This window comes from Mus pahari, chromosome 11 (assembly GCF_900095145.1).
Source record: "Mus pahari chromosome 11, PAHARI_EIJ_v1.1, whole genome shotgun sequence".
Classification (NCBI taxonomy): Eukaryota; Metazoa; Chordata; class Mammalia; order Rodentia; family Muridae; genus Mus; species Mus pahari.
In genome coordinates this window covers 8049689-8073312 of record NC_034600.1, presented here as the reverse complement: position 1 = coordinate 8073312, position 23624 = coordinate 8049689, and the positions used below count along the sequence as shown (strand labels likewise).

Here is a 23624-nt window from a genome sequence, read left to right as displayed (position 1 = left end):
TATTTTTTCCAACATTTTACAAGATAATCAGGAATTAACAGGAAAGGGTAACATCCCTGGGTGTGGGTTCAGCATCTCCTATATATTATCTTTTCTAATTCTCCTAACTATAACTATACAACTTGGGAATTGTGATCTTTCTCCTCAAAGGTGAAGTATAAGCTAAGGGAAGTAAAATGTCTGGTGCCCACACTGAAAAGGACCAGAGGAAAGACAGCACCAGTGACTCAGAACCGCTAACCTTCAGCACACTTCCATTAGTACAAGAACATCTTCAGTCAGAAAGAAATAAAAGGGGGTTAATCACTTTTTCAAAGTCATTACTTTCATTTAATAATTGTATTCCTTCCAAGTATCAATAAAAAGTCAAGTTAGCATCTGAATAACACTAATATTTAACATAGGATGGGTGAATTTAAAAAAATTAAGTCATTTCAGGAGTGTGATACTGCACTATACCCAATAGATGTCTTACCTACGTATTTACACAGAACTCCCTGTGCCGCAGGGATAGCATTCATCTCAAGGATGTTGTACTGGTAGAGCTCTGTTTCTCTGTTGCTTTTGTCTTGTAATGTTGTACAAACCCAATATGCATAACCTATTGCTCCTTCAGTCTTAAAAAAAAAAAAAAACTGAACTTAGAAAAATAAATATTTCATTAAAACTAAGAAATAAAATAGCATATTTCAGTAACAATAGCATCATAGCTTAGTCTTCCTTAAGAGCCTTTAACAAAAGATTCCATGGGGGGGGGGAGGAATGGTTGAGATCAATTTAATACCGCTTCTCTAAACCTGAGGAAAATCAAATGCAATAAAGAGTAAAAACTAGAGGCTTGCCAGATGGGCTGACTTTCCCCCTCTTGGACCATTTCCACAGGTTAAACAAAACTACTCAACGTATCTCCAGAGTCTAGTTATCAACTAAAGCCACCATGTCCATTCTTTCTTATAATCTCAATTTCTTTTCAATATTACTCTTATTTCATGTAATAAATCTCAATGTGGAGGCTGGAGACACAGCTCAGTGGTTAAGAGCACTGACTGCTCTTACACAAGACTCAGACTCAGCTCGCAGCACCCACATGATAGCTCACAACTATCTGTAGCATCAGCCCCAGGTCCTCCAATGCCCTCCTCTAGCCTCCAGGGACACCTGGCACACACTTGGTGCACAGACATACAGGCAGGCAAAGCACCCATAAACAGAAAAATAAATCAATAATAAATGTAACCTCACTGTCTTTTTTTCAATCAGCTTGAACACTGAAGATAAAAACAAATATTTCCCAAAAAGACAGTTTATCTGCATTAAGACAGAGTAAAAATAATAGCTATCGTTAACATTTTATACCACTTTCTACCACTCTGCCACTATTTGTTTTGTTTCTTTTACTTTTTATTTCTGGTTTTGGTTTTTTGAGGCAGGATTTAATGTAGCTCAGGATTTAATGACTTCACACTTGCTCTGTAGCTGGACATGACCTTGAACTCCTGGTCCTCCTGCCTCCACCTCTGGAGGGCCAGGATTCCCAGACTCTATTCATCTTGCTAGCAAGGATAATGTTTGCCCAAGAAGAACATTCAGATTCTTACATGCATACTGAGCTCTGTAGTGTGTCTGAAGAGATCCATGGTATCAAAACTTCCAACTCTTTCTGCAATAAGAGCCTATTAAAAGAAGTTTTAAAACATTTTAATTAATTTAAAAGAGATAAAAATGATGATAATAATTGGTTTTAGAAGAACCAGAGATTTACAAGGTATACTTCAAAGCAAAGTTAACTTTCACTTCCATGCTCCCATTTTTAACTAAGTAGTATTCTGAGATAATTATTTTAGAGAACAAAATATTTTCAAAATATTAAACATTTAACATGTAAGTAACTATGCTAGTATTTATTAATCTGGAGTAACACAACATACCCTGGAACAATCTCATCATAAGACTGACATCTGGCAGAAATACACATCCCAGTGTTCCCTGTCTAACACCTGATACAGGGCAGCACAAAATGCCCTGCCCCCACGTGCCACTGCCCTTAATGAGGAAAGGACACTGGCGAGCGCGCGCCCTGCTATCCCTGCCCCCATCAGACTAAGGTACAAAGCCACGGTAAGTACACGCCTAGTCTTTAACTAAGGTTTCCGATACATGCGGTGCCACTGTCGTGGCTCAACTATCTAGCAATTCATTACAATTCAGACAAGTCATCCAGTCACCAGCAATACCGTTTTTTTAAGTGATATGACTAAAGTAAAATAATCAGTGACAGATCCAAACTACTAACAATTAATCTGATCCTATATGGCAGTACAAAAATCTAAACTTGGTCAAAGAGAAAATACTCAAAAGTGCACATCACAATACGAAGATTTTATAGAAAATTAGAAAACAATAACCATAATAATCTTTGTAAACATGAATAATCTTTGCAAATGCAAGCTTACTAATAGTTCTAGGTTGATTTCTTAGGCAAACTAATAATTACATTCACAGGATTCAAAGTTTAATAACTGCCAGCTGGGTCACAATATTACAACATCTGAGTTTAAATGTCTACATCTTTAAAGAGTATAACAATAGCCACACCTCAGAGAATTGTCAACAGATAAACTAAAATTTGTATTCAAAGGTATTGAATAGCCCACTGATTGGCATGCAATGAGTTTTCAAATTCTACACGCAATATTATCAACATTAGCGCTAATAGGAGGCTATTTTATGATAAATTTGTTAATAATTGTTGTATCTTACCTGTCCAATCCAGCACAATAAATAAGATGGATCAAGGGACTGAGCCATTTTGAATGCTTCATGGGCTTGCTAGGCAAAAAAAAATTGGAAAAATATCACATCAAGCCATTTCATAAACTTCAACGGTTTAAAAAGCGTAAGAAAATTCAAGCCTGTCATGAATATACATAAATATAAAATTCCATTACTAAAGCACAACTAGAATTCAATGTTTTAGCTACACAGTCTTAGCAAAATTCTGTGTACAACAGATTCCTCTACAAGTAAAGAGCTCTGGTCCCCTACAAAGTGATAATACTATAGGTCTCTATCTTTATCTGGATCTCTATCTCTAGGTCTCTATCACCCAGTCTGTACAACTTTCAATACCATGTGCTAACTATATGTAAAATAAATGATTAAATAAAGCTGAATATAGTTCCCCTTATTGAGGGAATAACACACACAACCAATGAAGCTGAAGATATGACCTGCTCCTGAAGAAAGAGAGATTAACAACACAATTCTACAATAGGCAGTCAAGCAACATTAAAGATACCTCTTGGACTATAAGTTCATTTGTTCCCTGGCCCCTGCTTTAAAAACATCAACAATAACACATTTAGTCCATACTGCTTTCTGCTGTTTCTGTATATTCCATGTGGTGTCAGGAAAGACTTTTTTTAAGAAGAAGAAAACTCATGAACAATTGTGCCTAGTGAACATGAGACTGAACCTAGAGCCTTGCCCACACCAAGTGCTTTTTTTTCACTGAGCTACATACAGCTACAACACATTCACATATGTCAAAATCTAATTTATGAATTTATTTCAATTTACAATTTTACAAAGCTAATCATTGTTGCAGTGAGTGATTAGATAGAATCACACACTTAAAAGAATATTTTTTAAAAATATTTAAGTAACTTTTTTTTTTAAAGATTTATTTATTTATTATATGTAAGTACACTGTAGCTGTCTTCAGACACTCCAGAAGAGGGAGTCGGATCTTGTTACAGGTGGTTATGAGCCACCATGTGGTTGCTGGGGTTTGAACTCCCGACCCTTGGAAGAGCAGTCGGGTGCTCTTACCCACTGAGCCATCTCACCAGCCCCATTTAAGTAATTTTTAAAAAATACAGAACTTTTTTTTCTGTCAAAGGACTGGATGTAGCACACTGACTACACTAAGAAACAGGAAGATGTGGCACTTTCCTAGACTTGTGAAGACTTCCTACATATGGCCTATAACATGACTCCAGGTACTCCGCTCCATCGGCTCAGTTGGGAGGAGTTCCACTGGGATATTTAAAGGTAATAACATTTGCTAAAGCCAAAATCTAAATTACAACATCAATGGTTAAATTTAAGATATTAAAAATACTAATGTCTCTCTTATCTTCACTCACCCAACCTAAACATGCTATACAAACAAACATCTGTTATATTTGTGCTGTTACCAAATGAATTCATAAGAGAATGGTTTTCATCTATAAAAACTACCTAACGAGGCTGATGGTAAGAGAATGGCTACTATATAGTGAATTCAAGGCTAGTGTGGACTACATAGAAAGACGGTGTCTCAGAGGCAAAAAGGTTTTATATAAATATAAAACAAGAAGCCTCATGAGTTTCAAGGAAAAATAAGTCTTACATGTTCATTATTCAACATAATAAAGTAAATGCCACAAATTAACTAGGATATTTGACATACTGGCTAGATAATACATGTAGGATTTCTCACAATTGATAATTATACCTCGATGTTTTCAGTCGCGAGGTATAACACTCCTAAGTTGGTCCATGCAGCAGGGTTCTAAAAGACATTTAAAAACAAACAGGTATCATTCAGAGAAGCTTCTTTTTATAGTGGGCAGCAGTTAATACAGACTCACAACTAGTAAAACTGGTTAAAAAAAAAAAAAGAGGGACTGTTCAGTGTTCAGTCCTAAATAGGACATCTACAGCACACCCTACAAGGCTCAGGAAAGGTGTCAGAAGACAGCAGAAAGAATGTAAGAGTTGGAGGATGGGAGAGGATGCTCAGGCTTCTGCAGAGGACAACACTGGCTGTTGCACTCATAAACTCACAGCAGCTACAGTTTCCTGTACAAGATCCGTCCAAGGCTGAGCACATCAGCATCCTGCTGTGCAGCAGCAAGGCGCTCATGGAGCCCCACCCCCAGCCACGTAGCTCCACCCCCAGCAAGGGAGCTGACTGCTAGGCTAGTGGAGAATGAGAGGCCTTTTTACAGTGGTGTAGCTACTGTTTGCGTGTCCATACTCCACAAGTAACCCTCTATCCATGCTCACACAAGCAATCCAATTAAACTCAGTAGTTCTTTTAAAGAAGAAGAGAAGAAGAAAAAGAAAAAGGAGGAGGGAGAGGAGGAGAAGACGACATGAAAGTAGGAAGGGGTCTTGGGAATGAAGGGGTCAGCGGAGGAGGGAGGAAAGTAAGAGCACAGGGAGCTGGATATTCTAGAAACATCTTATGTACGTGTATAAAACTAGCAAAGAATAAATTAAACTCCTCAATGTCATCCTGACAACCACATTTACACAATCATGCACAAGCACACAAACACACATACTCAGCAATTAAGTATAGTAGTTTTAAAGTGAGAGAGACCCTTCCTCAACACAGCGGACGGCGAGAACCAACTCCATCCCAAAGAAATCCTCTGATGTCTACAGACACACCTGCACACACGAAATGAATTAATTTTAAAAGCAAATTAATACATGGAATTTTGCAGTTCTCTTTGTAGACACACAAAACACTTACAATTTGTTCTGTCTGGATTGATTTGATGAAACAGTGCTGAGCAAGGGCATAATTTCCAACTCCTGAAACATACAGAACTTAAAGTAACTGAACTTTCTTGCTTGAAAACAAACATCTTGTGAAATGAAAAAAAGTGTTACTCAGTTCTCACCAGAGTAACATGCAACCACACCAAGAGCGTTCCAGTGTAAGTGATTATTGCTGTCCAGCCTCACTGCCTTTTTCAGACACTAAAAAGAAGTGAAATTAAATTCATTTATTTCTTGAATATCAGCATTTATAAAAATAAAATGCAGTCTGATGTTAAAACAAAGTATTTATAGCATCTTTCATAAAAGCATTTGTTCATACAAAACTTTTCATACATGCAAAGATTTCTCCAGTAACTCAGTAAGATCATTCATGCTGCTGCCTGTTTCTGCTAGATGTTGTACTTGACGGTAATAATTAATTCCAAGATCACACCATGTATTAGATGTAGACATCAACTTCAATGCACGACCATAACACCTACAGAAAAATAAAAACGAATGGTATAGGTGTGTTTAAAATCTAATGTTCAAATTCAACTCTAATGCCACTGACTGGTAATCTCTGTAAGTCACCTTCCTCCAAGCCGCAGGAGCTCATCTTTCTTTAAGACTTCTTGTCCTTCTTGTTGGCCGAGAAGGGCTCCTAAGACAGGAACATGCACTTTAGATGGCGAAACGGGATGCAGACAGGTACAGGCATCTCCCACAAGCTTCCAAAGGCAAGACACATCAGCTCGATGCTGCAGGGCCCTGACAGATAAACAAAGGTTTTCAAAATTGTGTCCAAAAGCCTGTGGCTCAGGACTTTGTATCCTTAGAACAGAAGAACTATATGCAGTCCTGACTGAGAACAATGTCAGGCTCTGTGCATGTCTCACTGGTCACTTAACAGAACTATACTCTACCACCTCCTTAGTGGAAAGAAAAAGATCTAGAAAAAGGCAAGGTGGGAGGAACTGATCATTTTATGTGGCAGGAAATTTTGCATTTTTTCCTTCACCATAATTGTTAAAAGTGGTTGAAGGCAGATCCCAATACTCAGCTACTATAAACGACTGTGTCACAGCAGATGGACAAGCAGATGGAGCATTTTCACAGCCTTTCCTACTCCATGAGTCTAGTCAGATCCATTTCCTAATGTCTTCCAGAGAAACACCAAGCATTCCAGTCAGCCAGCCCAACCCCTGTGAGACTCAGAAGGAGGATATTATTCCTCAGTTCCTTTAAACATCTTAGTCAGATTTCTAAAGTTGACACATGAAAGGAAAACAAGAAAACAGTAGCATTCTTTTTTTTTTAAACAATAAACCAACACGGATATTTTATTATTACTATTATTATTACTATTACTATTACTATTACTATTACTATTATTATTATTATTATTATATTATTATTATTTTGGTTATTTTATTTACTTACGTTTCAAATGTTGTATCTGCTTTCCAGACTCCCCTCCACAAACCCCGATCATATCCCCCTCCCCTTTACCTCCCCTACCTACCCACTCTCGCCACATCCCTCTAGCATCTCTCTATGCTAGGGCATCAAGTCTCCACAGGACCAAGGGCCTCTTAACAGCCCAAACTCATGTCTTTTCAACTTTAATTTTTTTTTAAAATAAGTTTTAAAATGAGCTCATTGTTCTAGTTGCTCTTGGGGTGTTACTGAGAGTGTCTTTGAAGTTGTTCTCCTCTTGCCTTTGCTTCCCAAGTCGTTTGGATTACAGAAATGCAGCAGTGTGCCCAGGATAGTCTATAGACTTGTTGCCTGTGTGTGTATCCCAGTAAGACTCAGTGCTTCTTGGGCTCGGCCTCCCAAAACAGCAGTTAGAGGCACATGTGCAGACACAGGCAGCATGAGTGCTGGGGATTTCAGCTCAGGTCCTCATGCTTAGCCAGCAACTGCTTTTACCTGAGTGTCATCTCCCTGGCCCCTATCTAGTATGTGGACTTGTTAAAGTCATCTAACACAAATAATACATTGCACTTCTATAACATTCTAGATTTAAATTTCCTGGATTCTTTCTTAGTAGATACATCACTTTTGTCTTATATCTTCTCTCCAGGATTAATGGGAAAGCTTGTTTTTCTTTACTTTCAGCCCATCTAAAAGCAGAAACAGACCCTACTGATGAGTATAAAGCACAATATGCATGTGAAGCTCCACTCGTCTATCATGTGCAGCAGAGAGCCACCATGTCAGAGTCAGGAGAGAGCTCTAAGACACTGACAGAGCTACTGGTCCGCGAGAGGCTGCTGGCTCCCTCCTCTCTGCAGCACATCAGCCATTACAAAGAGCAAAAAAAAGTCTCTTTCTCCATGTGTAAAACTAATTCAGTTCGTATGCTACAGAATTAATTGGCTAGTCTGTTATTCTTTATGTTTGACAGTGTGAATAACTGCTATATCTAGCAGCATAGGCATAGAAGCTTTATTATACTACCAAGCAAGTAAGAATGTTAAACAAATATGGTACTAACCGGGTGAAATATCCCAGCGCTTGTCCCATATAGTCCACAGCTTTTCCATCCAGAAAATCCACTAAGGCCATCTTCCCCAGCTTCAGGTGGCACTCACCCAAACCTGCAGTCAGGAGAGGTTGTATACCATTAAAATATACAAAAGGAATGATTAGAATAAACTTGAGATAAACCAGTTGTTCTTTTAAGAATATTTCCCAGAAAACAAGACAGTTATTTTATAAAATTATCTCTAAATACAATCTTGATTCATTTAGAAAAGATCTCAGATGTCAAGGTTCTCTTGCAATAAAAAAGCACTAAAACTCACAGGAAGTTATCTGTACAGGGTTGCCTTGACTACAGATGCCAGTTTAAAAATAGTATTCAACCTTTTATATTAAAATCTGTGTAGAAAACTATACAGTAAAAATTAAATGAAACAGTAAATTCCTCAAGTGCCAAGAAATATTCCATAAATGTAGGCTCCTTCTTTCTTTGAGGAAAGTTTTATAAATGGAAAAAGGGAGAGAGGTGAGAGGAGAAAAAGACGAGTGAGTCTAGCTGCAAACCAACAGAGGGTCTGAAGAGCCACTCAAATAAATCACAAACTTCAGTTTATAAACAGGTAATACACTCTCAAAAACTCAAAAAGCTACTGTAACTTACAAAATCAATTTTTAAAAATGATTAAGATATTCTGGGAATATAGAAATACCAAAACATAGTGTGGTGGTTTGAATAAAAATGGCTCGCAAAGACTCATAGTGCCACTATATTAGGAGGTGTGGCCTTGTTGGGGGAGTGTGGAAACTGGCTTTGAGGTTTCAGATGTGCAAGCCAGGCCCAGTGTTACGCTTTCTCCCTGCTTCCATCAGATCCAGATCCAGAGCTCTCAGTTACTTTTCCAGCACTGTGGCCTGCCTACCACCATGCATCCGCCATGATGATAATGAATAAACCTCTGAATTGTAAGCCTGTCCCAATTAAATGTTTTCCTTTATAAGAGCTTGCTCTTCACAGCAACAGAAACTCTAACTAGGACATATAGTACCAGAGAAAATTTTTTGGAAGATATATTTGGGGTCCAATAGCTTTTGTCCTGTTTATCTAAAAGTTAAATCTCTACCATATTACCACTTATGAGCTGTTGAGGAAACAAAACTTGACCTTTTTATAATCAAATCAAATCAAATCAAATAATCAAATCAAGAAATTCTTAATAAGCAATTTGTTTCAGATACTTGCTACTGACTATATTATTTTCAAGTTATTTACTACAGGTAGGTAGAAAATTTACTTGGAGGTTTTATAGTTCAATATTATTAAAATTTTTAAAAAAGGAAGTTTTGAAACGAAATTACCTTTTAAGGCAGGTACATAATCTTCTTTCATTTTAATGATCAGCTGATACTGCGCAATGGCCTCCGAATACCTGCCTAGGATTTGCTGTATCGCTGCCACCTTAAACACACTGTATGTGGAGTCTGGGTTGAGCTCACTGGCTTTCATAAAAGACTTCAAGGCTGTTGTGTAACCACCTCTGCTTAAGTACGCCTCTCCTAAGGATTCCCAGCAATTGCAGTCCTTTGGGTCTGCCCTTAATGCTGCCTGTAAACTTAAACATTTAAGAAAGAGTGAAAGGATTATAAGTGACAGAACTACATCCACATCTAAAGGAATGTATAAAATAAGCAATTCAATTAAATCATCCACACGTCCTCTGATTTGCAAACGTGGTACTTAAAACAGTCTTCTCTCTTTCTTTTATAATTTGAATGTTTTAATAGTAAGATGACTTTCTGAAGCAATTTTTTAAAAATAAGAACAAAATGCTCTTTTGGGAGCATGCTGACCATGATATCTTTTTCTTTATTATCTGACAGAACTTGTTTTCTAACCTACCAGGACGAGTGGACGTCTCGGTGTGCCTGTCAGTCCCCCTACTAAAGGCCTGGGCTACAGGACTGAGAGGGATGCTTATACTTCTAATCAATTTGCATTCTCATAAAAATAAAAACAGATTATTTACACTCTAGAAATTAACATACATCAGAAATGACTTATCTTCACTCAATATTTTTACCCTGAAATACAGTTCAAACAAATGACTAAAATCCATCACATATGAGCCTCTCCAAAACACCCTTCAAGCTGCCACAAAGGTCTCCCTTGCCTAAGCCAACAAGTATCAGTGTAACAGCAGAGATCTCAGCTTTCATGACTGAAATGTCTTCTGAGGGATCTACTGAATTATGATGCCAACAAAGACTTAACTGGATAACTCCTCAACCAAGTATATGCCTTGACCACTTTAAATTCTACTGCCCTGCAAGCAATAAGCACCCAATTGATCATAGTAAATTTTGTTACCTTTCCCTCAAAATGCATCTTGGTAAGAAACCACTTATAAAGGTCATGTGGTGAAAGGAGTTACAGAGACAAAGTTTGGAGCTAAGACAAAAGGATGGACTATCCAGAGACTACCCTACCTGGGGATCCATCCCATCATCAGCCAACAAACACAGACACTATTGCATATGCCAGCAAGATTTTGCTGAAGGGACCCTGATATAGCTGTCTAGTGTGAGGCTATGCCAGTGCCTGGCAAATACAGAAGTGGATGTTCACAGTCATCTACAGGATGGAACACAGGGCCCCCAATGGAAAAGCTAGAGAAAGAACCCAAGGTATTTAAGTGGTCAATATGAAATAACCAGTACCCCCAGAGCTTTTGTCTCTAGCTGCATATGTAGCAGAAGATGGCCTAGTCGGCCATCATTGGGAAGAGAGGCCCCTTGGTCTTGCAAACTTTATATGCCCCAATACAGGGGAATGCCAGGGCCAAGAAGTGGGAGTGGGTGGGTAGGGGGGCAGGGCGGGGGGTGGGGTATAGTGAAGTTTCGGGATAGCATTTGAAATGTAAATAAAGAAAATATCTAATAAAAAAAATTTTTAAAAATAAAGCTCATGTGGTTAGCAAAGAAATTTAAGCAAGTACTATACTGTTTAAATGTAAACACAGTAAGACAACTTACTCAGCCACTGCTTGAGAATGTTGACCAGCTTTCAAATGGTACAGTCCTCTCCTCAGCCATGCCCACTTTGCTGCTCCAGCACTCGCCTTCTGAGTTACTGCTGTCAAGATAGCTAAAGCAGTTTCCTAATGAGAAAATATCAATGTCAGGGATGCTAAATATAAAAATACAGAACAATTATACACACGATATAGACACATTTTCAGTTCCCATTTCTAGTTTTCAATATACAATGAAATATGTAAACTAATTTTAATTAAAAAAATGAGAAATCAAGAAGTTAGCTATAATAGAAGGACCTGAGGGCAGATCTGTAGATCTCATGTGAAAGCTGGGGGTATGCAGTGCTCCAGAAACCCCAGCACTGCGGAAGGAAGGACAGAGCCCTGAAGCTCACTGGCAGGTTAGCCTGGCTGAACCAGTGAGCTTCAGGTTCGGTGAACAGTCCACTCTCAAAAAGTCAAAACGTAAATCTATCAAGGAAAGACACCTGACAATGACCTCAGGCTCATACACTCATGCACATATACCCATGAATGCCATGCATCCATGTGCATAGCCATGCAAAAGCACACATGGAAAACTGACAAGTAATTCAGAATCTATCTACCAATGAAAAGAAAATGTAGTTTATAAACAAGTACAAAGCTATTTCTATTTTACCTATGAAGAAAAAGAAAAACTAATGATAACTTTCAAGTAAGTATATTATAAAAACCATTCCCATTTATACCCTGGGGTAAAAGAGTAAGAGACAAAAGTGGTCATGAAACAGACCGTGTCTTCAAGCTCCAGGCTCAAGTCAACTGCAGCAGCTCCAGACTCAGCATCACTGTCATCTAATTCAAAAGCTTTCCTGTAACACCCTCGGGCTCTGTTTCTATCTCCAGCCACATCTCGGTAATAATGGCCTAAGTAGCAGAAAACTTTACCCATGTGTGCATCCAGTCTCGCAGCCTTGGAAATAAACATCAATAATGTGGTGTTAAAAGTTCATCTCAATGCATATACTATATATGCATTGATACAACACACTAATTTAAAAAAAAGAAACTATTTTATTAAAATTATAGAATTATGCCAAACAATCCTTTAGTGTGAAATTTAAAACAGAAGGGAAAGCTGGCCACAGTGCCTGCAGAAAATAGACACAATAAATAACTAATAGTTCTTTGATAAGACAAATATAAAATTAAAGCCATTGTCAAATTACTATGCTCTCCTAAGAAGATCAGAATTTAAGACAAAGATGCTAAATGTCTGTAAAAACAGGAAGCTAAAAATCTACACTCATGGACCACAAACGACAGCGTCATCAGCTAAAACAGTGTTTCTTCCACAGTCACCATGGCTAGACGTCTGTAACATAGATTTCTGAAACAGATACTTTTATACTTTCAGGATTTGAATTTTTACCTAGAAAATCCCACAGAATACTCTCACAAAACCTCTTCTATGAGACATGAAATGCAAAAAGATACTTCAGTAACTAGTCATTTTAAATAACTAATCTGACAACATTTGATTGTTTAACCAATCTCCACTCTAACCAAAACATTTAGCAGTAGTGTTGGTTTACCTTTAGAAAGTGGGTAAGCGCCTTTGTTCTGTCTTTTCTTGTTTCTTCACCCATGAACCAGTATGTCAATCCAAGCTGGTAATGATACTCAGCAACTTCAGCATCTTTCTCAAGTGCTCTTTGGAAACTAAGTCATCAAAGGGAAGTGAAAAGGAGTATTAAATGTGCAAATATGGGTTTGTATGTATAAATGTATGTATGTGAATGTATGTGTATTTATGTGTTCGTTGTATTTGTATGTATGTGTACATGTGAGCATGTGTTTGTGCATGTGTTTATGTATATGTATGTCTATGTGTGTATGCACACACGTGCGTGTGTGTATAAAACATAAGATTCCAAAATGTGTGTATACATGTACGTGTGCATGAGTGCGTGTGAAACATAAGAGACTCCAAAATAAAACAATCAAGTTAGGTGACTCAAGAATCCCAAATGTGGGAGCTAAAGACACAGCTCAAGGTTAAGAGTACCTGCTGTTTTTCCAGGGGACCTGGGTTCCTAGTACCAACACGGAGGCCCAAAACTGTAACTACAGATTCAGGGGATCTGACACCATAATCTGAACGCTGGCACACACATGGTAAACATATATATAGGCAATACACCCATATGCATAAAAAAATAAACCAAAAAATTCCCAAATTTAAAACATGACTCCAGAATTTAGACTATAATAAGCAAAAAATTATGTTACTGAAGAAGAGCTTTTAAGAAGCACAGGGCCAGCCGGGCAGTGGTGGCGCATGCCTTTAGTCCTAGCACTTGGGAGGCAGAGGCAGGCAGATTTCTGAGTTCGAGGCCAGTCTGGTATACAGAGTGAGTTCTAGGACAGCCAGGACTACACAGAGAAACCCTATCTTGAAACAAACAAACAAACAAACAACAAAAAAAAAAAAACCAAGCACAGGGCCAAATATTACATTGGCTAACTAAGCATTATGATGAGCTAGTTAGATTACAGAAAAATTTATAGTTTCTGTGCTACAAGTGAAATTAAACACACACACACACACACACACACACACACACACACACACATGCCACAGGGATCTAAAATGAGACCTTCATGCCCATTTCAAGTTTTTGAAAGTAGGATATTACTGGAGCATAGAGTCTTACCTCATTTCTGCTTGCACGTACTCCTTCTTAGTAAAGTGAACCCGAGCCTTCAGAGCGTGAGCCTCAGCCAGATCTGGGTGAGAGGTTACAAGATCTTCCATGATCTGTGAGGAGATACTTGTCAATTCCATAGCCATTAAAAACAAACGGGGGCTGGAGAGAAAGATGGCTCATGGGTTAAGAGTGCTCATTGTTCTTCCAGAGTCCCAAGTTCAATTTCCAGCACCTACATGGTAGCTGACAACCATCAGGAATCCCATGCTCTCTCCTGACCTCTGGAACCCAGGCACAAACATGGCACAAGGACATACATGCAGGAAAAATACCAAAACACAAAAAAATACAACAAAATATTTATAAATGGCTTTTGAATTTTATTTCTTAATTGGGTGTTTTGTTTAGTTTTTTTTTATTTTACATTCAATTTTACTCTATTTTTGGTTCTTGGGACCAAAGTTAGGGCCTTAAACTATGTAGACAAATACTATACCACTGAGCTAAATCCACAAACCCTCTTTTAGACTTCAAATCGTTTTCCACTTGAATGAAAAACACCAACCTTTGTAGCCTTGTCCACAGCTCCTGTGTTCAGACAGGCGAGGCCTTGGAGAACCAGCAGTCCTGGGGTATTATCTATGTCAGAAACCTAGATGGAAAACAATGGATATCTGTTACAAGTCTCTCCAGACAGCTTGGGGGTGTTTGCTCTACTTAAAGAAGAACCACAGAAAAGCAAGGACTTACAGAATTTAGTCATAGTCCCATCACTACCCAGATTCTCTTTACCATTCAATTGGGAGCACTTCAAATACCCAAGAAAGTTAAGTACAGCAGCCCTGCAGTATCCACTATCCAGCTACAGAATTATAAACTCAGATGGTTTGTTCTCCCATGAATATACCCACCTTCTGCCATACCCCTCAGATGAATTTAACAAATGTCAGGTATTACTTATCTGTGATATTTCAGCATACACATTCAAGATAAAGGTATTCATAAATGGCAACCTTACTACCATTCTCAGATACAAAGCCAATTGTATGGCTCTCTTAGCATCAGATTTCCTAGTTGCACCAGGAAGAATTTGAAGAGACTCGACTTTAGTCAAAATTCAACTAAGGTACAATTAGATAGCTCTTTTAATTAAAAGTATAGGGTCCCCTTCTGCTTTTCTGTTTTCATCCTTACAATTTAACTGACATTAGAGACTATTTGTCATAGTGTTATAACGTTAAGTTTTCATTCAGTATGTTCTCATGCTACTTGACATTCTCACTGGACCCTGTGTCAACACATGGGGCTGGATGCCTGACCTGATACGGGTCTGATGTTCTGAGGATAATATGCTATTTGTCCTTGTTGTGGTCAGACTATCTTTTTATCTATGGAAGCCACTGATCCTTAACACCTACATCTCTTTACTCACTAAAGATTATACAACAGAGATTTCTAGTCTACCATAGGACTTTTCCTTATCACGCAGAATACTTAAACAATGAGAAAGTTCCCCTATCTGTTTGGTTATATGAGGAGCAGTTCATAGGGAGACATGACGAATGCTTTCACACTTTACAGTGTGTTCCTTAGCATCAGCCAGTGATGTTTTCGAAAGCTGTTTTGATTTTTTTTTTCCTTTGTGGTAGCATCACACACACTAGAACTTAAACATATTTAAACAAGGTCTCCCCTCAGTAAATGCATTGTTGCCCTTGGTGGACAGCTACGATCCTGTGTCTCCTTAGTGTGGTTCTTTTATAGTTCCTTTGCTTTCTAGCATGACACGATGTTTTGCACTCAAAACAGAAATGAAATTTTCTGTTTCAGATATGGACTCTTACAGTTTTTAAAGAAACTTTCCATTATGTTTTCTGGAAGGGTGGGGAAGGTAGTGGAAAGGTATCTATAAAGCATCTACACAAGATACATACTGAGAAAAAGACAAGGACAGTATAAGATGCTAAGTTTTCTAAGCCAGGGACTCAGTGTAGCTCAGGTTGGCCTGGAGTTCATAATATATCACAGGTTGGCCTTGAACTCATGACCATCCTTCTGCCTGAGCCTCTATGCTGGGGTGCCAGGCATGAACTATCATATCCCAATACTTAAAGAGTTCTTGAAGGAGGCCAAGGGCTGATATCACTTTAAAGAAATGACATAGAATGTAAAATCCTTTGAAATACACAAAGCAATGATTTAAAAAAAAAAACTCCCAATAACTAATATATCCAACAAAGCACTAAAAGGAACAGTGTTGCTAAAATTCATGATCTGCCCACTGTGTTCTCTCACTAAGGAATTTCAAAGCCTGAAGAAATCAGTTCCCTCCTTTAAAAGCAAATCAACGTCTGAGGAGGAGGCAAGCATTACATTTTTTAACATGAAGTTATTAAGTCATCAATTGATCAATAATCTATAAAACATTTTCTAAAGAAAAAAGTCAAAGTCATAAATTGCTAATAACCAAGTGGTGCTACTTCAAAGCACAGAAACAAGACGGGAGGACAGGCGCTGAGCCAAACTCCTCACAAGATAATCACAGGCACACGAACAGCAAGGAGTTTCAAGAGTGAAAGATAGATACTAAATTTGTATCTATAACTCAAAATATATGGTGGTAAACATGTAAATGGGAGAGAGGGCTGGTGCCCAGTACCTTGAAAGTGAAGTTGAAAGGGAAGGCTCAGACCACGTACCTGATCAAGGGTACGAACTGCCTCCTCCGAAGATGCACAATCTGAGAGTTTAAGCAAAGCCTCTGCTTTCAGACGAAGACAAAGATTCTTCTGATGAAGACTGCCACCTGATGCACCAAAGTTATCTATGGTCTTCAGAGCTGACAAGATTAAGGACATAGGACTTGAGCTCTAGTGACCCAGTCTGCTTGCTTTGTAAGAATGGTACGGAGCCAGTGTGACAGCTGGCAGTGGTGCTTGCCCAGCCTGACAGCCTGACCGCGGTGTCCAGGACCATATGGTAAGGGAGAGTTCTGTAACTTATCCTCCGACTTCTTCACTTACATTATGGCATGTATACATGTCTACATGCACACATACAAAGAAAGAAAAGAAAGAAGGAAGAAAGGAAGAAGGATAAAAGGGAGGGAGGGAAAAAGGGAGGAAGGGAGGAAGAAAGAAAGGTGGGCTAAAAGCAAAACAAAACAAAACTTCTAAATAATGACACGATAGCTCTGCAGTTAAGAACAGTGGCAGCTCACAATCATCGACAGTTCTTGCTCCATGTCCCTTCTTCTGCCCTCCAAAGCAATGCATGAAATGATGCATGCAGACTTTCTCATACACATAACATAAAGTCGATCTTAAAAATGTAAGATTTTCTTTAAAAAATATAATACACTACACATATTGTGAGTAAAATTCCATATATATATATATATATATATATATATAATTATATCACATATATAGATAGAAATGAATAATTCAAATACAAATAAACTCTCAAATTCTTCTAGAAAGACCTCAATTTAAAACTAAACACATGAATTTAAGACCTCTATCCTCACACCATATGCAATAAAATTGAAGATGCTTAAGAATAACAAAGGCAGCTAGCAAATTCAGGGCAGTGGAAGAGGAGAGAAACTGAATTAGAATCCACTGTCAAATGCAGAAGTTTGTCAACTAACTGGGTCAAGGCCAAAGAATTATCTCTCATCTGTATCTATGACAATAAGAATTCATGAAAGTCCTAACCATATCAGAAAGTTCCTTGTTGGAAACCTCAAACATCCATACCTAAGCCCACACCTTAAAGATAAATATACTAGCAGACATGCATACAGGTTTAGCATTGATTTCTTTCCACAATGCAATTTAAATCAACAAATTTTAAAATGGAAAAAAAAAAGCCCATCGTTGGAACAATAGTATCTTTGTCAAGTTCACTAAGGCAAACAGCATTGGAGCCCCTTATGTACAAACACAAAGTCCATCAAGAATACCTTCATTACAAGAAAGAATAGCTTCCTTGGGTCTGTGCGTTTTGACTTGGGCTTCTGCTAGACGACACCACCCAGCTATGCAGAGAGGGCTTTCCTTCAAGCCTAGGGGGATGAGGTAATCACAGATACTATGGGTTCCAGGAATCAAATTCCGGGCCACACATGCACAACAAGCACTTCTTGACTGATCTACCTCCCTAGCCCCAGCTGTCTAAAACCACAAATCAGAATATTTCTGTGCTTAGAGCTTTCATGGGCTCCTACTGTCCTCAGCACGCAGCATAAGCTTTTTAACAATGCTTGTTAGGCTATGCTCAACATCATTTCCTGCCCCTTCCCATACCCAGGCCTTACAGACCTACCCTGAGCAAGTTTCTCCTTTGCTCTGCCAGTCCATAAATGTATTCCTTGACCTCACTGTCTTTCTCCTACACACAGTTCATCAACTTTCCTCACTCTGTCAGGCATATCTCAGCTTGAATATAAGTTTATCCAAAACATCACATGACTTAGTTTAGCTGCTCTACTTCTAAGGCTTTCTCAAAGTTTCTCTATTGTACAAAGGAAATCACTATGACACATAAAGTTGAACTTTTCCACACTCTTACACTGTAAAGTTGTAATTCAAATCTAAGCAGGCTCCAGAGTATGTATATATATTTTCCCATTAGTTTATCTCCTTACATGAGGCTATTAGTCCCTACAGACTGATTACCTATACACCATATTAAATGCTATATATACACTGTACATTCATTACCTTCTGTTAGATGACTAACAGCATCTTCATACTTCTTGTGTTGGAAAGCTATAACGCCTAAGCCAATAAGGCCTGGACCACTTTTTGAATTCATTTCCACTAGCTTGCAACAATACTGGTGTCCCTCATCGGTCAGGCTCCCTGAAAGGAAAAAAAAAGCATTATGAGCATGCATTTATATATATATGTGTGTGTGCAAATACATATATACACACAACTACCAATATGTAGATACATAAATGTCATACTTCATACATAATTTACCAAGACCTGACTTAAGGAACTAAAAACATAAATAAAGCAGCAAATACAGAAAACATTGATGACTCATTAACACGTTTAAACACTGGAAGTAAAACTACTTTACATAACACTCTGAAACTGAATTCATGATCAGGAGAATTTGGATGAGAAGCCTATGGCTCCTAGTGCATCATCCTACAGATTATTAGAACAATCCACTGGGACATAAACTCTCTATGTCTTACCACACATATGAGCATCTACCCATCCTCTCTGTCACCGGGATACAAACTTCCCATTCAATTCTACCCAATACCCACCCATAAATGCACTTCAGGAATACTTTTTTTGTTGTTTTGTTTTGTAAGACTGAGTCTTATGCAGCCCACGCTGGCCTCAAACTTGGTTTGCAGATTAGCTCCTGTTCCTTCTACCTCAGCCTTCCAAGTGCTGGGATTACAGGCCTGCACCGCCATACTCAGCTTTTAAATCAATGTTTTCTCATCAGTCAGGATAATTGTTTCATTGTGTCTTTATTATCCTTCACACACACACACACACACACACACACACACACACAGAGAGAGAGAGAGAGAGAGAGAGAGAGAGAGAGAGAGAGAGAGAGACCTCCTATTTCTCTCAATCCCTCATCTTAAGATAAAGCCCAGGCCTCTTGCAAGCTGGACAATGACCCTCACTTACCAATCTGCTACCTTTTTAAATGCCCACAGACTGATACTGGTTTTTATTTTGCTTGATTGTCAGGGTTTTACAGCATTTAATTTTTGTTTCTGCTCTATCCAATTTACTCTAAAGCAAAGTCTAAGTCCATTTTATTGCAAACCTCAAGGAATGCTAGGTAGGTATGCATTTTGATGAATCTTATGTTTGAAAGTGTCTCATTTTTTTTCTTATCATGTAACCCCCACTGATTGAGGACAGACTATCAGAGAGATTAGTAAACCTACATGTGAAACTCTATAGATGAACTTGATTTCATTTCCTCCTGCTGCTTTATAAGATTCCAGAATACCAGAGGCATGTTTATACAAACAAAAAAAAAAAAAAAAAAAAAAAAAAAAAAAACCACCATATTATAGACAAATTCATGCTTATTGAGGAAGCACTCAGTCAGTTTTCCAAAGAAACACCTAAATACTGACCGACACCATTTGGAGCAGACAAAGGAGAAAATGGTGCTAAACAGAACTGGAGAGAAAGTAACCACTGGTCACTGATTCTCTCTCACCAGCAACTACAACAGACACAAAGGCTACATCCTTGTGGCACACACTGGGTCTTATGCTAAACTCTGAAAAAAACTGGACAATTCTGAAATGAGATGAGAAACAAAAATATGTATCTCCTTGTCCGCACAAGGGCTGACAGCTGCCTTGTCAATCTTGTCTTCCAAGGGCTTAACACAGCACTTGTCATGTTCAGTTGACCCCTCTTGCAATGGTCCAGAGAAGACATCACCATAATCTTCCTCCTGCTCCTCTGAAAGATTGCTGTTTCATCACTGGCTTCCCTTTCTCTGCTTGCCCCATGAATGCAGTCAGGATTCTTTGTTAACTCCCCCCATGTATTGGTCCGCCTTACACTGCATAATGTACTGCAGTTTCTTGCCACTTCCGTGGACTGATGAGATACACATGCCGAGGCACACGCTGAAACAAGGCACATGGAGGACACATGAGGTTTGGAGAGTATAAATAGGACTCCATGAAGTGACAGAAAGAGAGCATGGCTTACTGGCACAGCTAGCTGTACAAACCTTGTGGGTCTCGTGTCTTTGTTGATCGTTACTTCCCTGAGAGGCATGGCTGAGAACTTCTCCTGGTCCTCCTACTGACTCGAGCCGAGCCAAAACTGAGGCCTGGCTATCTCTGCTAGGTCATGTAACAGATGTTGCTAACCCAACTAGACTGAACTGGACTGCTGGTATCTGTGAAGTGTTTGCGAGTGGATCTAGCTACCACTGCTGACCTGTAAACTAAACTGCTGATTTCCAGACAACACAGATGGGAGTTGCTCCAAAGAACCTTACTAAACAGTTCCACTTCTCCCCTCTCCCTGCCCCATATCCTTTATTTTCCACTGCCTCTGGTGGGTGATGGGCTATAAGGAGGGTAAAGCATTTAAGAACCATCATTAAAAATAGGTTTTGAGGGCTGGTGAGATGGCTCAGTGGGTAAGAGCACCCAACTGCTCTTCCAAAGGTCTGGAGCTCAAATCCCAGCAACCACATGGTGGCTCATAACCATCCATAACAAGATCTGATGCCCTCTTCTGGAGTGTCTGAAGACAGCTACAGTGTACTTATATATAATAAATAAATAAATCTTTAAAAAAAAAAATAGGTTTTGAAAAAATTAAAGTTACAGTAAAGTTCCTCAATTACTTTTCCTCTTAAACTTCTAACTACTTCAATTGTACTACATCATTACTTCAATTCAATTAATTGTATTTAAAGGTCTTAATACCAGTTTTCTTAGTTATAAAATCAGTTACTCAGTCTATCATAACGGTCTGTAATATATTCCTTTCTGAAATATTCTTTCCTGTCTTCCCATTAGCCCCCCTTCTTGATCCTTAGTCTTTTCTTCCTCTTCTCTAGCCAGACAGCACTGCCCAAGAGCCATCCTCAGTCCTTTGCCCCTAGTCTTCTCTGTCGTCAACCTCTCCATTTTACTTTCCTACAAGTGATTTCCAAGCTACATGTATAGCTTTAGCTTGCAAATTTACCATTTACAAACAATTGATGATTTTGACTATTTTGAAAATAATGTTGCCCTTTCCTATAAGACACTGAACACGTTTTTCCATTCATCTTTCCTTTCTATTAACACATCATATTTCCACTCATCTTTCCTTTGTATCATGGTATGATATTCCAAGCTCATTCACTTATTCCTGATGTCACTTGGTTTAATCACTCTAGCCTATTGCAGACCATCCTAAGCCCCTGCAATTCATAAAGTAATTCACTCTGATACTTTTGGTACTTTTTCATGATAGTTAAAATACTCTCTTCAAAGTTAAGAAAAAGATCTCCATACTTGTTGGTCTGTCTTCAGATGGAGCAGAACTTGAGGAGGGTGATGAAGGAGAGTCAGAAACATACAGAAGCAGAAGAGGCACAAGGGCCAAGGTCTGCCTGGAGCTCCCCCTCAGCTCCCTCCAGAATGCAGCCATATTTCCTACTGTGACACATGTAACTCATAAAAAGGTTCTAGGTATTCACCAATTTTGCACCAAGTGAAAACAGTTTCACTGCACTAGGAAAGCTCTGCAATAATCACAGCCTGTGACTGTGGTGCTATTTCCAGTCTAGTCTCATCACTCACTTTTGTGAACCTGTTTATCTCAAGTGAATAAATGCATGTGTAAAAATGTATTCCAGTCGCCATACAGCATGCTATTCAGCACAAACACTGTGGACAGAGGCCAACTTGAAAAACAACAGTCAGTCTGCACAAATACCAGTCTAGATCATAGATAGACATGGCTTCAGATGAGCCAATTCCTATAACTCAGCTGAGAACAGTCATCTCTCTCTACCGAGAAAGTCTGAGAAGCAAGAACATGATGCACATCAGACATACCTCCAACTTGAGCACTCTAGCTCACTTACAGACCAACAGTTCACAATGCTGAAGACATTTTAAAAACAGACCATCACTATGGCATTAACATCAACACTGTGAAACTCAGTGTTCTGAAAAATCCTTCTCATAGGACTCAAGACCTCATTAATATAATCCAACCTATCCAGTCAGAGAGGTTTCGGTTATTCCTTCTGTATCTAGTGCCACAACCTGACATCTGGACTACCTGTCAAATCTCCTCCATCTAATGTCAGGGAAAATTCAAAACATACTTCAAGTCCTACAACCAAAAGGACTTCACTGAATTAAAAATAAATAAATAAATAAAGTTCACTGATGTACCAGTAGCTTTATAACCCACAAATCCTGAGTCACTCTACTTTCCTGTATTTGTCAGACTATCTATAAATAGCAACATTACACAACTGTATTTATTTTATGTCAAGAAACACCAACTACGTGTGTGTGTGTGTGTGTGTGTGTGTGTAATATTTTATACATAGTAAACAGTGTTTAATTGATTGCAATATCTCACTTATACAATCACACATTTCTGGGAAGCAATATAACTTACCTGAGTCAATTAAGTACAAACAAATCACTTCTAGTGGGTACTGTACAGTAGGATAGATAGTTATCATTTCTTCACAGGCCTTCTTCAACTTAGTTGTCTCATGAGGAAACTTGAAAATAAAAAAAGCATAATAAAGTGAATCTTGTTAGTAAGAACATAAATGCATAAGCATTTGCATAACTAGAAATACATGATTGTCACTTACTTTAGACAAACACTGAATGAAATTCCTGTAAAGTACTTGGTGATCTTCACTGGGAATGTTATCTGCTAAGTCCAGTGCATTCTCAAATGCAGTTAAAAGCTGAAACAAAGAAGGTATTATGTAGCATAGTTAATGAAAAATGTGATGAACACTAAAATGAACTAAAACTCCTTTATCAGAACTAAACCTTCAACTGTCTGGACCTCAAAATTCTTCCATTTGGTTGGTTGGTCAGTTTTATAAGGTCTCAGTCTGTCATCCTAGCAAACCTTGAACTTGTGGAAATCCTCTTGCTTCAGCCTCTCAACTACAGGGGTTACAGATGGAGCCACCAAAGTCTGATTGGTCCTGACAGTGCCACTCACCTGGGTACATGCCTGCAACCCAAGCACCCCCCAGTTACTCTTTATAGAAGAATAGCTGATGACCCCAGTTACTCTTTATAGAAGAAGCACTGTAGTCACACTCAGAGATATGCTGATGACCCCAGTTACTCTTTATAGAAGAGGCA

The 23624-nt window shown here is 38.6% G+C and overlaps 1 protein-coding gene across 4 annotated transcripts in view; it reads right to left on the bottom strand.

The window, feature by feature from the left end:
- Ttc37 (tetratricopeptide repeat domain 37) overlaps positions 1 to 23624 on the bottom strand; it is a 105475-nt gene that overhangs the window by 62417 nt on the left and 19434 nt on the right. For all 4 annotated transcript variants that reach the window (XM_029543987.1, XM_021208292.1, XM_029543989.1 and 1 more), the window contains 20 exons: positions 23114 to 23212; positions 22909 to 23017; positions 18481 to 18621; positions 17721 to 17822; positions 16453 to 16592; positions 14319 to 14405; positions 13760 to 13863; positions 12638 to 12764; positions 11836 to 12015; positions 11059 to 11183; positions 9385 to 9638; positions 8042 to 8144; positions 6133 to 6309; positions 5893 to 6037; positions 5679 to 5757; positions 5528 to 5589; positions 4499 to 4555; positions 2761 to 2829; positions 1599 to 1673; positions 476 to 617 (listed from right to left, as the gene is read on the bottom strand). In XM_029543987.1, the coding sequence (XP_029399847.1) occupies positions 476 to 617; positions 1599 to 1673; positions 2761 to 2829; positions 4499 to 4555; positions 5528 to 5589; positions 5679 to 5757; positions 5893 to 6037; positions 6133 to 6309; positions 8042 to 8144; positions 9385 to 9638; positions 11059 to 11183; positions 11836 to 12015; positions 12638 to 12764; positions 13760 to 13863; positions 14319 to 14405; positions 16453 to 16592; positions 17721 to 17822; positions 18481 to 18621; positions 22909 to 23017; positions 23114 to 23212 (2377 nt within the window). The remainder of the gene's footprint in view (positions 1 to 475; positions 618 to 1598; positions 1674 to 2760; positions 2830 to 4498; positions 4556 to 5527; positions 5590 to 5678; positions 5758 to 5892; positions 6038 to 6132; positions 6310 to 8041; positions 8145 to 9384; positions 9639 to 11058; positions 11184 to 11835; positions 12016 to 12637; positions 12765 to 13759; positions 13864 to 14318; positions 14406 to 16452; positions 16593 to 17720; positions 17823 to 18480; positions 18622 to 22908; positions 23018 to 23113; positions 23213 to 23624) is intronic.